The sequence below is a fragment of the Schistocerca piceifrons genome, chromosome 9 (assembly GCF_021461385.2).
Source record: "Schistocerca piceifrons isolate TAMUIC-IGC-003096 chromosome 9, iqSchPice1.1, whole genome shotgun sequence".
NCBI lineage: Eukaryota > Metazoa > Arthropoda > Insecta > Orthoptera > Acrididae > Schistocerca > Schistocerca piceifrons.
The window spans coordinates 158617154-158635067 of NC_060146.1; the positions used below are offsets into that span (position 1 = coordinate 158617154).

Below are 17914 nucleotides of genomic sequence, written 5' to 3' on the forward strand. Positions count from 1 at the left end.
GGAGGGGAGAGGAGGAGGAGGATAGAGGAGGAAGGCACAGATGGACACAGAGTGCGGAGGAACATTGACAGAGAGGAGGAGATAGCCAGAGCATGTGGGGCCGGGAATGGTTGGAGGAGATGGACAGAGAGGGTGGTTGGAGGAGATGGGCAGAGGAGATGAACAGAGCGAGGGGGAGGGTGGAGAAAGACTAATAGAACTGTGGTAAATATGTGGCTGGGTATTCATTTAGTTAACTGTAAACAATTGGTAAAAAAAAGTGCTCAATGCTGTTCATGCTCTTGTCATCAGAATTCAATCAAATAAATCAGTAAGATATCTATTTCTTTGAAGAAAGCTTTGCTTCCACAGTTTTACTATGCAGCTGATGTTTATCTGCTATTTGTAGCATAATGTTTACTTGATTACAGTGAAAATTCATTTATACATCTGACAAAGCACTTAAGCTTAATAATGTGCCATAGTCTACTTCAAAATGTTCTTTTAAATGTGCCTGTCTGTCACTCAGTGCATCTTCTGTGTGCTGAGCAGCAAACTGTTCTATTTATATTGCTGTACTCTTTTCATAGTGTAATATGGCTGTAACATTTAGCGAAACACTCTTGTTGCATGCAGGCACAATGTGGTAGGATCCTCAGCAGCTGTGTGATTATATGTACTCACAGCGTGGTCTCTAACCTCACAGTGGAGTATCGTCGATTCAATGTCACTGCATAATTGTACAGTAGACTGACAGGGATATGGTGACTGTGTCATTGCATTGTACACTGATCAGCCAGAACATTGTATGACCACCTACCTACCCAAGAACCAGTATCTCCACCTTTGGCACAAGTGACAATGGTGATGTGTCATGACATGGAAGCAATGATGAGGCCTTGGTAGGTCACTGAGAGAGGTGGCACCACATCTGCACATACAAGTTACTTAATTCCTGGGAAGGTGCGATGAGCTCTGATGCCACATTGTCACATCTGAGATGTGTTCTATGGCTCAGATCTGACAAATTTGGTGGTCAGCACATCAACTGGAACTTGTCACTGTGTTCCTCTAACCACTTCATCATACTCCTGGCCTTTTAACATAGCACATTATCTTGCTGAAAAATGCCACTGCCTTAGGGAACCATGATCATCATGAAGGGTTATATGTGGTCTTCAACCAGTGTTCGATACTCCTCGGCCATCATGATGTCCTGCACAAGCTCCATGGGACGGGAGGAGATGGCCAGAGCATGTGGGACCAGTGATGGTGGGATATGGACAGAGAGGCAGTGCATAATGGAGCTGCCACCAACTTGGCTCTGCCGCTGTGCTAAAGGCCAGTGCCTATGACCACGTGCTCATTTCAGTCGTAGTTGCCGATGTTGTGGTATTAATATTTGCACATGCATGTGTCATTGGCTGTGGAGGCCCATCGTTAGGAGTGTTTAGTGCACTTGTACTCTGCCAGCATTAAAGTCTGATGTTAGTTCTGCCATAGTTCACCACCTATCCTGTTTTACCAGTCTGCCCAGCCTAGGACCTCCAACAACTGTAATGAGAGGTGGCTGCTATAAAGTTACTAGCTAGTTGTTAAAAATAATATTGGGGTTTTTATTTATTTGTTTATTATTTATTTTTTACTCATCGTAATCTGTCGCAGCCACAGTCCTGGATTCTTAGACAGCTACTGTAAAAGTTAACTAGAAAGTTAAATGAATATTTAATCAAGTATAATGTTTTAACAGAGTGTTTATTATGATCTCAAAGAAAATCAAAGCATCTTTACAAAACTCAAATAAGTAGTAACGTCTTTACAATAATGAAATCAATCTTACTCAACAAGCTAAATGCTTTCTGTCCAACTTCACACAAAGTACTGACTCCCCCATACCAACATGGCTCTCACTATATATATATGTATATGTATATATGTATATATTTTTAAACAATCCTAATTCTAGGTATTGTTACAAGATGTGCTCTTCAGCAAAGTTACAATTAAATGCTCAGATGGCTCTGTGCACTATGGGACTTATCTTCTGAGGTCATCAGTCCCCTAGAACTTAGAACTAAAACCTAACTAACCTAAGGACATCACACTCATCCATGCCTGAGGCAGGATTCGAACCTGCGACCGTAGCGGTCGTGCAGTTCCAGACTGTAGCGCCTAGAACCGCTCGGCCCCTCTGGCCGGCTACAATTAAATCTTTCGTCCTAAAACCAGTGACACATTTCAATAATTACCTTGACTCCTATATATTAAACATGAGTGAATTCTAGCGTGCACATTAATTTAAGCGTGTATAAACGCTTAAGTATCAAATGTTAACAATACACTTGTTATATTTACTAATTACAGAAGATTCATACCATATAAAATGTTCCTACCAATTAATGGACTTCTACACATTAGTGTAATTAAGATTCCGTAATTATTTTCTTCGTAACTTTTCCATAAGTACATATTTGCATACACCTCTATGTCAGAAACTACTGTTTATGGTTAAAATTTGTGTGTTTAAATAAGTTTCAATTAGACTGTTATGTCTCACTGCCCAACCACATGACATCTGAACGTGTTTCACCTTGGTTTCGCCATGTTTTAAAGACACTTGCCACAGCATTCCTCGAACACCCGACAAGTCATGCAGTTCGCGAAATGCTTGTGCCGAGCCTCCGAGCCATCACAGTCTGTCCTCTGTCACACTCAGATAGATGACACAACTTCCCCAATCTGCTCACAGACAGCAGACTCACTGATACTACACGCACTGTGTGTGTCTGACTAACAGTCATTCCTTGCCAGGTGACGCTGTTATCACCAGGACTGGTTTGTATCAATAGTTGGCCGGTAGTCGTAATGTTCTGGCTGATCAGTGTATATGTGACTATCACACACTGTGTCTACATCATCAGCTCTTCAGTCCACAGCTCGTGGTCTAGTGGCTAGCATTGCTGCCTCTGGATCACAGGGTCCCGGGTTCGGTTCCCGGCCAGGTTGGGGATTTTTCTCTGCCCAGGGACTGTGTGTTTGTGTTGTCATCATCATCATCATCATCATCATCATCATCATCATCATCATTCATGGCAGTGGCTAGATTGGACTGAGTAAAAAATTGGAGCTTTGTATGGGCACTGATGACAACGCAGTTGAGTGCCCTACAAACCAAACATCATCATCATCGACTCTTCAGTACACACCCACCACAGTACCTCTCATCAAAGGTCAAGTGCCTGCCACTTCATCATTATCGCAACACAGTGTCTCACTGTGTGGCCATTCGTAAAACAAAAATGTCCAGAAACTCCTTATTTGTTGTTGCCAGTCACTTCTGTAATGAGCTACCGAGCACTCTGCACACAGTTCAATGTCAAATGCTCCCATCTTCTCTCAGTTATGCTTCTTTCTCTTTTATTTATCAGTAAGTCATGCTACGCCACTTTCTTTTCCCGTATCTTCATTTCTTCTCTCGTGTCCATTGCTGCAAGCACTTGTAACTTGTTTTACTTCATATGAACTAATGTAAACTGCATTTCCATACTATTTATGCGATAGCAATTTCTATATATTTATATGCAACTTACAACATGCTTGTTGTAATTAATGTAAAGCAGAACATTTAGAATGCCTGGTTAGATGTAAGAGTGAGTCTGATGACACTGATCTCAGCAGGTTTAATAAATCAATAAAAAAAAATATAGGGATTATATACAGATTGTAAAAAAATTTTACTATTTGATATAGATATAGTATATGGATTACATATCTAAATGAAGGAAAGAGAGACAAGATAAAGTGCTATTACTGTCAACAACGTCCAACACTCTCCTATTTTAATAAGTCAAAAATTACTTTTCCCTTTAGTAACATAACTTAAAAGATATTACATTACAAAACTACTGCAGTGGTTTCAGCGTTAACTTTCAACAGAAAAGAAGTTCATTTACTACTTATTTTTAATCTGTTATTTCATAACTTTTCAGTACTGAATAATAATACTAATAATAATGATAATTATTATAATTATAATTACAGTAATAACTGCCAGGGCATTGAGACAAGAAAGAGATACAAAAATATTGAAATAATATTTTTTATGTGCAAATAATTTTTTATACATTTCATATCCCCCCCCATGAACCATGAACCATGGACCTTGCCGTTGGTGGGGAGGCTTGCGTGCCTCAGCGATACAGATGGCCGTACCGTAGGTGCAACCACAACGGAGGGGTATCTGTTGAGAGGCCAGACAAACGTGTGGTTCTTGAAGAGGGGCAGCAGCCTTTTCAGTAATTGCAGGGGCAACAGTCTGGATGATTGACTGATCTGGCCTTGTAACATTAACCAAAACGGCCTTGCTGTTCTGGTACTGCGAACGGCTGAAAGCAGGGGGAAACTACAGCCGTAATTTTTCACGAGGACATGCAGCTTTACTGTATGATTAAATGATGATGGCGTCCTCTTGGGTAAAATATTCCGGAGGTAAAATAGTCCCCCATTCGGATCTCCGGGCGGGGACTACTCAAGAGGACGTCGTTATCAGGAGAAAGAAAACTGGCATTCTACGGATCGGAGCGTGGAATGTCAGATCCCTTAATCGGGCAGGTAGATTAGAAAATTTTAAAAGGGAAATGGATAGGTTAAAGTTAGATATAGTGGGAATTAGTGAAGTTCGGTGGCAGGAGGAACAAGACTTTTGGTCAGGTGATTACAGGGTTACAAATACAAAATCAAATAGGGGTAATGCAGGAGTAGGTTTAATAATGAATAAAAAAATAGAAGTGCGGGTAAGCTACTACAAACAGCATAGTGAACGCATTATTGTGGCCAAGATAGACACAAAGCCCATGCCTACTACAGTAGTACAAGTTTATATGCCAACTAGCTCTGCAGATGATGAAGAAATAGATGAAATGTATGACGAGATAAAAGAAATTATTCAGGTAGTGAAGGGAGACGAAAATTTAATAGTCATGGGTGACTGGAATTCGTCAGTAGGAAAAGGGAGAGAAGGAAACATAGTAGGTGAATATGGATTGGGGGGAAGAAATGAAAGAGGAAGCCACCTTGTAGAATTTTGCACAGAGCATAACTTAATCATAGCTAGCACTTGGTTCAAGAATCATAAAAGAAGGTTATATACCTGGAAGAATCCTGGAGATACTAAAAGGTATCAGACAGATTATATAATGGTAAGACAGAGATTTAGGAACCAGGTTTTAAGTTGTAAGACATTTCCAGGGGCAGATGTGGATTCTGACCACAATCTATTGGTTATGAACTGCAGATTGAAACTGAAGAAACTGCAAAAAGGTGGGAATTTAAGGAGATGGGACCTGGATAAACTGAAAGAACCAGAGGTTGTAGAGAGTTTGAGGGAGAGCATAAGGAAACAGTTGACAGGAATGGGAGAAAGAAATACAGTAGAAGAAGAATGGGTAGCTCTGAGGGATGAAGTAGTGAAGGCAGCAGACGATCAAGTAGGTAAAAAGACGAGGGCTAATAGAAATCCTTGGGTAACAGAAGAAATATTGAATTTAATTGATGAAAGGAGAAAATATAAAAATGCAGTAAATGAAGCAGGCAAAAAGGAATACAAACGTCTCAAAAATGAGATCGACAGGAAGTGCAAAATGGCTAAGCAGGGCTGGCTAGAGGACAAATGTAAGGATGTAGGGGCTTGTCTCACTAGGGGTAAGATAGATACTGCCTACAGGAAAATTAAAGAGACCTTTGGAGAGAAGAGAACCACTTGTACGAATCTCAAGAGCTCAGATGGCAACCCAGTTCTAAGCAAAGAAGGGAAGGCAGAAAGGTGGAAGGAGTATATAGAGGGTTTATACAAGGGCGATGTACTTGAGGACAATATTATGGAAATGGAAGAGGATGTAGATGAAGACGAAATGGGAGATAATATACTGCGTGAAGAGATTGACAGAGCACTGAAAGACCAGAGTCGAAACAAGGCCCCGGGAGTAGACAACATTCCATTAGAACCACTGATGGCCTTGGGAGAGACAGTCATGACAAAACTCTACCATCTGGTGAGCAAGATGTATGAGACAGGCGAAATACCCTCAGAAGAAGAATATAATAATTCCAATCCCAAAGAAAGCAGGTGTTGACAGATGTGAAAATTACCGAACTATCAGTTTAATAAGTCACAGCTGCAAAATACTAATGCGAATTGTTTACAGACGAATGGAAAAACTGGTAGAAGCGGACCTCGGGGAAGATCAGTTTGGATTCCGTAGAAATGTTGGAACACGTGAGGCAATACTAACCTTACGACTTATCTTAGAAGAAAGATTAAGAAAAGGCAAACCTACGTTTCTGGCATTTGTAGACTTAGAGAAAGCTTTTGACAATGTTAACTGGAATACTCTCTTTCAAATTCTGAAGGTGGCAGGGGTAAAAAACCAGATGGCAGTTATAAGAGTTGAGGGGCATGAAAGGGAAGCAGTGGTTGGGAAAGGAGTGAGACAGCGTTGTAGCCTCTCCCCGATGTTATTCAATCTGTATATTGAGCAAGCAGTAAAGGAAACAAAAGAAAAATTCGGAGTAGGTATTAAAATTCATGGAGAAGAAGTAAAAACTTTGACATTGTAATTCTGTCAGAGACAGCAAAGGACTTGGAAAAGCAGTTGAACAGAATGAACAGTGTGTTGAAAGGAGGATATAAGATGAACATCAACAAAAGCAAAACGAGGATAATGGAATGTAGTCAAATTAAATCGGGTGATGCTGAGGGAATTAGATTAGGAAATGAGACACTTAAAGTAGTAAAGGAGTTTTGCTATTTAGGTAGTAAAATAACTGATGATGGTCGAAGTAGAGAGGATATAAAATGTAGACTGGCAATGGCAAGGAAATCGTTTCTGAAGAAGAGAAATTTGTTAACATCGAGTATAGATTTAAGTGTCAGGAAGTCGTTTCTGAAAGTATTTGTATGGAGTGTAGCCATGTATGGAAGTGAAATATGGACGATAACTAGTTTGACCAAGAAGAGAATAGAAGCTTTCGAAATGTGGTGCTACAGAAGAATGCTGAAGATAAGGTGGGTAGATCGCGTAACTAATGAGGAGGTATTGAATAGGATTGGTGAGAAGAGAAGTTTGTGGCACAACTTGACTAGAAGAAGGGATAGGTTGGTAGGGCATGTTTTGAGACATCAAGGGATCACAAATTTAGCATTGGAGGACAGCGTGGAGGGTAAAAATCGTAGAGGGAGACCAAGAGACGAATACACTGAGCAGATTCAGAAGGATGTAGGTTGCAGTAGGCACTGGGATATGAAGACGCGTGCACAGGATAGAGTAGCATGGAGAGCTGCATCAAACCAGTCTCAGGACTGAAGACCACAACAACAACAACATTTCATATTAATAACATGTAAATGTCACATGAATAACATCAGCATTATAAATATAGATGTAAAAAATGTTATTGTATGAGAAGCTTTATTGAATTGTGTTGTTTACAAATGTGATGCGTCACATTCTTCAGTAGAGAATGAGTGTGTATCATCGACCAGTCTCGTGATAAGTGGTATGTGAGTAGGCAGTGTTATTCCACTTCACTACACCTCAGGTTTCTATTCACACAGCATCAGCAACGTGCAGTGTGTGGACGGCCACGATGCAGCTCGTGGACGACGACGACGCAGATGTGCGGCGGCAGGTGTCGGCACTGGTGCCCGGGCGGCGCACGCCGGTGGTGGCGCACTGGGCACGCGAGGCGCTGATGGAGTGGATCGTGCAGAGTGGAATCCTGGAACCGCACCACCTGGCTGCACTGCTGTGCGCCTGGGCACTCGGCTCCTCCACCGAGATTGTCCGCGACGTCCCCGATGAGGTGAGCCCTGCAGCACGGAGGTCGAGGCTGTGCGCCGAGCCGGGACTTGCACGTCGAACCTCAGTTTTCTCGTGCACTATCTTACCTAATCTGGAGCTGGGTACATCCTGGTTGGAAACATCTGAAATTGGGAGTAATTGGACAAATTGAATTTACTGGAAAAGTCAGGATAGTCTGGAAGGCTCCGAGGAATTATCAAAGTCTCCCTAGAGGTTCTGCTTCAAAAAGAATTGGTTGTGGAGTGGCATACTGACAGGTCGGGAAGAGTGCAACATTTTTGGCTTGATCACTTCTGTCTCTGGTGACCTTGCGAGGTGCCGGGGCTAGCAGTGTATTTAAAACTAAATTCTTCTAGAATCTTCATATGGAAATGATGCTCTAAGCCCCCCCTTTTCTAAGTCCGATTTTTGCTGTTGCACGTGGATTAAGAAGAAACGTGAACTGACTGTAATCGACCCTGCATGTGGAGTAGAAAAGAGTTTGGCACCTGCAATAATTTAATTGGATAGAAATTAATTAGATAAAGGAAAGTTTCATTAATGTAGTGAGAAATGAAAGGGTTGCTCTACCGATTAACAGAATGAAAGTTCTGTCCAAAATAACAATTTGATTTATTATGACTAAACTCAAAATAATAAACAAAACACATGAAACATTTACAATACATCAAATTGGATACTCAAATAAATGCTGTGAAGGTGAAGTTGTCCATAAATTAGATTGTGACATTTACGACCAAGTGGTATGCGGAGCCAGTTCCTTGCAACTCAGATCTTAAGAGAAACACCCAGCCAACACAACATTAGTTGCTGCTACAGTAGCGATAACTCAGACAATGAACACCCAAGACAGAACGAAGTTAGAAAAGACAAACAGGTGCACTCTGCTGAGCTCTGATTATCACCTAGCAAAATTCCCTGATTTGCCAGTGCTGCGGACATACATTACCAAGCTGTCTTCTTCACTGCAAGGACATGACCTGGCATACCGGAGGTGATGGCTGTTTGCTTCGACGTCCCGTCGTGCTGGTGATGATGTCGCGAGTATAGCCCGAAACAAATTCTCCCGGTCTGGTTGTTCCAGACTAAAGACTTCCTAGCAACACAAATACGCCTCTGAGGGAGACGAAGAAGGCTTGCTACATAATCACTGACGGTACAGTGAGTGATTTTAACAAGAGAAGTCCCCCAGTAACTCCGGTACAGTCAACTTTAGCCAAAACTGCTCAAGACGGACAACATAGGCCGCTTGTACGCAGAACGTTCAATTGCCAACTGTACTCGGAGAGTTACATTGAAGTTGAAACTTCAGCAACTTTGTCAAACAGTTACAATCAAATCAAAGTCTATTAGACAGCCAACGGAAGGCAGGCTGTCCAGAGCAGCGAGAGCTCAGTCTTGTAACCTACTCCGACTGAAAGGCGAGAGCCGACTCCCTAAAGAGCACCCGTATAAGCTGAACACAGCACATTCCCGCCCCCACGACAGTGGTCGTCGTTAAACATTCCAATCAGAAACTCGAAAACTGGCAGAAAATTCCCCTCTATTGCCGACGCAGTACTATTCCACCAATGGAAATACTTGGCGCCAATTTCTGCGCCGATTTTGCTATGTCACGGAGCTATTCCCTGAGCAAGCCGATCACAGTTATGATTTTGCAGAAACCGTGGGAATTTGCCTGCCAAGACTGCCTGGGAACACAAGTCATTCCCACGCCTCGCTGGTAGCCCACCAGAAAGTGTTTTCACTAAGTTTCTGCGAAGTAACGGAATCTCTAGCCCAGCCGCTACGTCAGGCCCCTGTGGACGTTTTGCCGCCGCTCTTGTGACAATGTCGGCGTCTGGAAAGCATCCACTTGACTCCCTCACACCCATCGGCTTAACCCTTTCCAGATCAACAGAATCCGCCTGTCACCAGACCACCTGGGTGACGAGAGACGCTGCGTGGGAAGTCCGCGCGTGAAGGAATAGCGACTTTTCACCACATGCAATTAGGGAGGAAAATCGAATTATTCAGAGTAAGGTAGAAATATGAGAGGGGGCTCATGCCATCTCTCAACCTCGGGAACCTCCATTACTGTCCGTACGTTCTCAGGCTCCAGATCTGCTTTCCACTGCAAAGTTGTGAGTGTGGCGGTGTGAAGTGTGTGCTTCAGAATTTATCACGTACCTGTGAATTTGTCATTTACACAAAAGCAGAGGAGGGTTTTTTAACGTGATAAAAAATAAAAATACATATCCATATTTTAATGTGTGTGTTTTCTATATCAGTTTTGATATCTAGCTTTTTTTTTTTTTTTTTTACAAAGTTTAGTGTGGATTAACACTTTGCGTACTTTCTTGTAGTGTTAAGCTTAAAGTCAATGGTGGCCTTAGCATGAAGGGCATCCAGTTAGCTATGTGAAGGATCATTCCTATTAAAACCTATTGATATTACATTCCAGTGACAGCAGTCTTGAACATGTTCCTGTGAGGATCTTTGATATACTGGATGTTAATGAATAATGAAACAGCAAGGCACAAAACACTCATGGAGTCATGAAATAAAAGGAATTTCCAGGAGTAGTGAGAGCTTGTAACTTAAAGAATTGGCAATAAAACTGTAAATCCTAACTGAATGGAAAATGGTCACTAATACCTACACATACACATTCTAGAGCATAATGTAATAAGACTTGCAACATTCTTTTCATTTCTTTTTTGGAGGTTGCAACTGTCATGTTATCAGCAGATCTAATACTTTGTATCCTTTCACCATTGGCTTTTATTTCTTTTGTCTTATCTTTCAGGATCCGAATAGCTTCCACAATGAACACATTAAATAAATGTGGGGGTAGGCACCATCCTTGACTCCTTTTCTCGCTCTCTTTCTCTATGTTATTGATGTTCATTTTTGTGCTTCAGTTCTGGTACAGTTGACTGATCATTCTTCCATTCTTCCACACAAGTCCTATGCTTTCCGTACCTCTAAAGAGTAGTTCTCAGTTCACATTGCCAAAAGTTTTTTCCAAGTCAGTGACGGTAAGGTAAGTTGTTCTATTCATATCCCTCCTTCTCTCCAATAACATGCACAAGGCCAAAATTACCTCTCTTGTTCCTCTGCATTCTCTAAATCCAAATTGGTCTTCTCCCGTATACTTATTAATTTTCCTTTTATCTTGATTTTAACTATATTAGTGGATATTTTGGAGGCATGTGATAACATTAATAGTCTTCTGTAATGGGTGCAGTCATAGATGGGGAGTGTGTAAACTCCTCAGAAAAGACTTGTGCAAAATTGAGACATTGATTGCACAGGCTATAGGTAATAAACTTCTAACAGTTGGAAAATCACTGGAATAATTGTGTCTAAATCCAAGAGGCAGTGAAAATAGGTCCACGGGCCAAAAAGGTATCAACTATTAAATAGAATAAACAGTTTTTGCGAAGAGTGTTTCCTCGTGAGGGACTTGTACAGTATATTGTAATAGCTATCAGAACTTGATGTCAGTAACATGTTTGTCCCTACTCTCAATGACTATTTTCTCATTGTTTAATCTGTAAAGTATGTAAAATTATTGTACAGAATAGTCTTAAACAACAGACTCAGTGGCTGAGGCCGCTAAGGCACGCTTGTGCGGTGACACTTGACCCGGGTGTGAGCCGGTTGAATACTGGTGGTGGAAAAAATGTTCACTGCTATTATTTGGCCAAAACGGGGGAGGAGAGGTGGTGGCTTAGATTTTCTGATCACCAGACTGTGCACCAATGTCCTGGTTTAAATACCAAAGCTCTCCACAGTGTCTCATGAAGTGAGTGCATGTGATGCTGTTGATGGCGATCTGTCTGTCACATGGTGGTGTTAAGCTTTGTGGCCCTGTTGATGCTATTCGCAAGGAGTAGGCTTTGTGCCAACACCGGGTTTCATCCTTTTCCTTATCTCACCACCACACTACACACACACACACACACACACACACACACACACACACACACACACACAGAGAGAGAGAGAGAGAGAGAGAGAGAGAGAGAGAGAGAGAGAGAGAGAAATAAAATGCATACTTGCAGTATTACAAATAGTATGTAATGAAGCATGTTGTGAATAAACAGACAAATAACAATCTTAAACACAATGTGGCATTACAATTTTCCAGGAAGGCATTTTCGAGCAGAGCGAATCGAACGAGTTCCGCGAGGGCGCGGCACTGTGCGAGCTGGCATGCTCTCACCTGCGCATCGTAGCAGACCGCACTGGCCGTGAGCTGCTGCTGCGCAAGCAGGACCCCTGCATGCGGGGCTGGCTGGCCAAGTGGTGGTTCCTGCCCGAAGGTCAGTCGCCGGTCAAGCTCCAATTATCAGATTGTCATGTACCTGTATCTGTACTGAATCACTCGTCAGTATCCTTCTCTACATTCTCTGTCTTTTCATCTTCTGCTTGTGCTGTCAGGACCTCTAGCAAATCGGTAGGTTCTTTTGCATTTGGTGTGGCCTAGGGTTGAACTTCAAGCAGCTTATAAAGTAACCTTTTGCTCATGGGCAGTATCTGAGAAAACCTCGAAAAACTATAAATTTCAGATACGAAGAGTGCCAGCTGTGAGGATGCCCCCTTCTATAATCTCTATTCGTGGCAGATTGTCGAAATTTTTACTGTACGCTCTTAAGATGGTGTTCTTGGGGAACTTCAGTATCATTATCAGTTATTTAGAGCCATAGGTTCGGAGCTATCATTTTGCAGAAAACCACAAAAGCCAATTTAGCCATTTCTGCACCATCAGCCACAGTTATCTAAATAAATAACAATACCAAATGGATCAACTTTTAACTCTGCATTCTTTAGACATTCATCTAAAAAAGCCATTTTCCCCGTTTTTTAAAATCTGTCTTCGATATCAAGATACACCTGATGAATCGTGCTTTTGGGTACCAAAAGCACCAGTTGTGGGCATTGCCATGCCTATAATTTCTGTTCATGAACATTTATCAGAATTTGAACCAAATCTGTGGTATCCTTTACCAAGATCCAGAGGTTCAAATTTACTGTACTTATGGACATAAACTAAGTGCATAATATCCAGTGTGAGATGTAAATCTAGTTTTAAATGATGTAGTGAACACATGACAAGCATTCTAAGGTTCCGAGGTCATAAAACTTTCTTTCTATTTGCCATTTTTTTGCCAATATAACTCAAATTCCGTATAGTATTTCTATCATTTCTACTCTTTTAAAGTATAAATCACAAGTCGGGCATTTTTGCTGAATTGTAATCAACGAGCAAAGTAACCAGAAAAAAATGTATAGCAAATGATTTTGTATTAACTTTATACTGTGCATACTTATTTGTTGTTTATATGTTCCAAATTATATAAATCTGTTGAAGTATATAAACAAACTATCAAAACTTTACTGACATACGGAATTTGTTTTATATAATCAGCATACCCTGCTGTAGCAGGGAAAATAAGAGAACCAGTGGAGAAATGCTCCTTCCAGAGCACAAAAAGGCAAATATATTCCTCTTTAAAAGCCTCTGACAGAAAATTGAGGAACCAGCTGCCTCAATCCTCATTCCATCATACTCAGCAAAAATTATGTCATGCTAACATAATTGCACTTTTTTGTCCTGAAAGAGAGTAGTTTTTTGTGCTGAAAGAGAGTAGCAGAGATATAGTGACAGTGGAAGAGAGAGGAGACAGAGATGATGGGGGAGGAGAAAGTGGGAGTGAAAGAGAGGTGGATGAAGGCCTTCATCCACCTCTCTTTCACTCCCACTTTCTCCTCCCCCATCATCTCTGTCTCCTCTCTCTTCCACTGTCACTATATCTCTGCTACTCTCTTTCAGCACAAAAAACTACTCTCTTTCAGGACAAAAAAGTGCAATTATGTTAGCATGACATAATTTTTGCTGAGTATGATGGAATGAGGATTGAGGCAGCTGGTTCCTCAATTTTCTGTCAGAGGCTTTTAAAGAGGAATATATTTACCTTTTTGTGCTCTGGAAGGAGCATTTCTCCACTGGTTCTCTTATTTTCCCTGCTACAGCAGGGTATGCTGAGCCAAAGAGCAAGGATATAGTTAAGATCAGTGAGAGACAGTGGCAGTAAAAGTGGAAGGGAGAAGAATAGAGATAGAAGCAATGGGAGCAAAAGAGAGAGGAGGCAGTGGAAATGAAAAATAAAGATGAGTGGAGATTGCAGATAAGCTCGTGGGGGTTCTGGACCCTCCCAGACTGGCAAACTTAAACTAGATATGGAAGAGGACCAAACTTTTTAACACGTTGGTATTGGGGGGGGGGGGGGGGGAGAAGTTGGACCTCAGAGAATTTTTGAGCTGCTGGGGGGTTTGGTGGAGACAATGATAATGAGGAGGGAACACTAAAGAAGACAGTGTAATTGAGAAAGGAGACAGTGACAATGAGGTATTGTATAAAATAATCAATGGGAGAAAAAGGTGACAGTGCTAGAGAGAGACATACAGTAGCAGTGAGAGGGAGATGATGAGTATGAAGGATTTACTACAAGAGAGTCTGGAAAAAAAGTATTTAGAATGTTCTTTGCTTAAAGAGCTAGAATATGTTCACATTACAATTTTTTTTCTGCCTAAGGCCTTTACAGAGGAACATATTCGCCTTTTTGTGCTCCAACAAGAGCAATTTTTAATAGGTTACCCAATAATCGTCTGATCGAAAACCGTTATCATCTTTCCATTTCTCTTCACTAATCCTCACTGTATCTATATTGATCCTTTCAAGATTTTCTGGATTCTGCACCACTTTCAAACTTCTGACAATCCATGCTCCAACTCATAGGATGTGTTACCCTTTCGTAGGTAAAAGACATCTTTCTGTACACCATGAGTTACTTGTAACAAATATTTACTTACCAGACCAGTATTCGGGCTTATAGTCCATCATCAATTGTGTGTGTCTGTGTTAAATAATGTGTGTGTCAAGAATGAAATCTGTATGTTAAAATTCATGTGGATCTCTGTGGTATACAGGTTGTCCTGTGTACATGTTCTAGTTGATGGTCAGTTCCATGTTTTCGTCATGTAACAGTAGTATCCAATGTGACCAAGGAGTATGGCTATTTAACATTTGGCAGAAATAACATGTACACTTGTTGACATGTGTACCACAGAGATCCACCTCAGTTTTAACACCATAAAGATTTCATACATCAACGACATGTCAGTTGATATGGATGTACAAAATATATACCACTGATGATGGACTGTATGGCTGAATACTAGTCTAGAAATAAAATATTTTATGTGCAGCTCATGGTGTACAGCAAGGTCATTTAACAAATACCTATAAGCTGCGGAGCACCAAACATACAAGATTTTCACCCTTTTGTTGGTTATTAAATCTTTTTTTGATGATTGTCTCTACCATGGCAGCCCATCCCGGAGATCCAAATGGAGGACAAATCCAGAATCTTTTGCCAATGTAGAGATCATTATGACACTTTTACAATTACATGCCAAATGTCTTGTTGATACACATTTTATGTCTTTAATGTGGTGGTTTCAAGTGCTTTCTGCATCTTCTTGCTGTTGATCACTGCTGATTCTTACATCTTTTAGGAGCAGTTTCCCACAGCTGTGACCAAAGATTAACATGAAACTCTGTCTGCACCTCCATCCTCTTTTGACAAGGCTGTTGGCAGAAGGAGTATGAGTCCTTATACTGGAGGTCTTTGGCTACTATTGATGGTGGCTTTTATTCAAAATTTGAACAGTGACTAGGATCAGACATGGGGCTCAGAACGTTTAAAGTACCAGCAGAGACGCTATCCCCAGACCACAGTTATAGGAGACTGAAGACCACACTAGGCAGTGTCCCATGGTTGTAAGCAGTAGTGGTTAAACATAGATGAAGAGGCTTGCATGGGATAGACTAGCATAGAGCGCTGCATCAAACTGATCTTCAGACTGAAGACCACAACAACAACAACAACAACAACATAACCCTTATAACCCTCTTGATCTCATTGTTGCCAAAGATAAAAAGTTATACAGAAATGCACTGTAGCTGCAGTTTACTAGAGAAAATGTATGAATATCTTTACAATATACATACATTAACAATGTTTTGCATCACCCCTTTATTTCGAAGTTCATCACACAGAAAACAAAATTTGACTTCAAGGCATTCTTGGCTCTCATTCCGTGTCGGCATACCATCAGTGGGAACATCGAGCCAGGCCTGGTCGAAATTGTCTTACTCTTGAATGGCAGTTCTGCATAAGTCACACAAAGTACTGGGTGTTGTCAACATCAAAAAACAACTCATTGTACTCAATCCACACATGTTCGATTGGGTATATGTCCAGGAAAGAGGCAGGCCACGCCAGTCTGGCGATCTTAGCATGCCGAAGAAACATGTTCATGGTAACAGCAAGATGAGCACACAAGCTATCATGTGTTGGGATGACATTGTCACAAAAACATTGGTGATTGGGTCCCACCATGGGGATCTAGTCACCAATTGATACTTTACTTTCACCTGAAATGTTGCAATCCGTTTGAGTGTGGCGTTCTACCCATAAGTAATACTCATGGTGGCTGTATGTATGTTTACAGACAATGTCAAGGGATGAGCTTCCAGTCAGTAAGGGAACATTCACAATGGCAACACACCTGCTCAACATATTAGGATGATGCAAAACTTTTGTTCATGTATGTTTTTAAAACTGTTCAAGAGCAGGAAATGTGCATTATCTATACATAGCTTTATGTTCTGTTCAATTATTGACTGTAATCCTTTCACTAACTGCAGGAAAATTTACTTTGTGTCCATGATGTAGGTGAAGATGTATTTAACCTCCAAATCAAATCCAACATTCAAAGTTTTTGTGTTTGTTTACTGATCCAGAATTTACCTCCAGGGTAATTTTAGTTGTGTAGACATTAGCCTGATCATGTTCAGAACTCAACTAACAAATAATCTATAGCCATTGAGGATGTCTGTATCACTAGGAGATTTAATGTTAGAATAGAAACAATCACCAGACAACAGGCTGACATGCATACAACTGAAATAAGCAAGAATGCTATCAATAGCGTTAAGCATATTTCTGGTCACAGATTTACTGTTACACTATCCAGTAGTGATTGAGAACACACTACATTTTTCCTTCTTATTCTTTTATTAATCTTTTAATTGTCTAAGTAACTTTGGCCATTTCTTTCTGCAGGCATTTTCAGCACACTTTATGAGTTTTTGGGCCTCGTGATCAAGCCGCCACCAGCTCCATTTGAGAATGAGGAGGTCCAGCCTCCTACTGTGTGTGACCACTTTGTGGCTCCTCCGGGCACCGCTAAAGTATACCTCACCAAGTACCGTGCCCGCTGCGTGCGCGAAGTGCTTGCAGACCTCCTGGGGGAGACACCACAGATCTAGGGTGGCGGGTGGCGGCATGGCGACTGTGAGAGAATTATTAGATAAAAATAAAGTGAACATATAACTGCAAATATGTCATTCTGTGTGAGTATGCATGTGCAAAGGTAAAGCAGAAAAGCTGTTTGAAAACTGAAATAATTAGCTGTCTTCATTTTTGGTACAGTGAGCTCTTTTTTTTTTTTTTTTCTTTGTGTGAAATCAAATGTTTCCAAATGGCTTCTAACAATAGCTGTGTACTGTTTACCGTATGTGGAAAAAAAAATCGATATGTGGTACGCAAATAATTGTTTAACTCGATTTTTGTGACATGTAATGCTGAGTGAGGACAATATGCAGAACACTGATACAGTACTGTGTGCTTTACATCCTGTTTTTCTCCCTCTTTTCATTCCGAAGTTTTTTCCCTGTTTGTGAAACTGCTGCAGAATGCTTGCTGAACCAACTACCATTTTGTAAGTAGCTCAGTCAAAAGCGGTTTCTTTGTCTTTGAGAAAATGTAAACTATAGCTTTTTTCTTCTCGGAAATGTTTCAATACGTTACGTTTACTGTTTTCCTTGCCATGCTGTAACCATCAGAAAAGCACAAGTTGTCGGTCGGATTCAGCAGAATGTTTGCACAGACCGACCACTCGCAGCGTTTTGTATGTGATTACATGTGAAGTGCTACACATCAAGTCTACTTCACATCATC

General features: G+C 41.0%; 1 protein-coding gene across 1 annotated transcript in view; it reads left to right on the plus strand.

Annotated features, from left to right (window-relative positions):
* Window positions 1–17322, plus strand: part of LOC124716796 (thyroid adenoma-associated protein homolog) — a 222189-nt gene extending 204867 nt beyond the window's left edge. The window contains 3 exon segments of the mRNA XM_047243345.1: window positions 7592–7839; window positions 11974–12148; window positions 17018–17322. Coding sequence (XP_047099301.1) covers window positions 7592–7839; window positions 11974–12148; window positions 17018–17223 — 629 coding nt within the window. The 3' untranslated portion in view covers window positions 17224–17322.
* The last annotated feature ends 592 nt before the right edge of the window (window positions 17323–17914 follow it).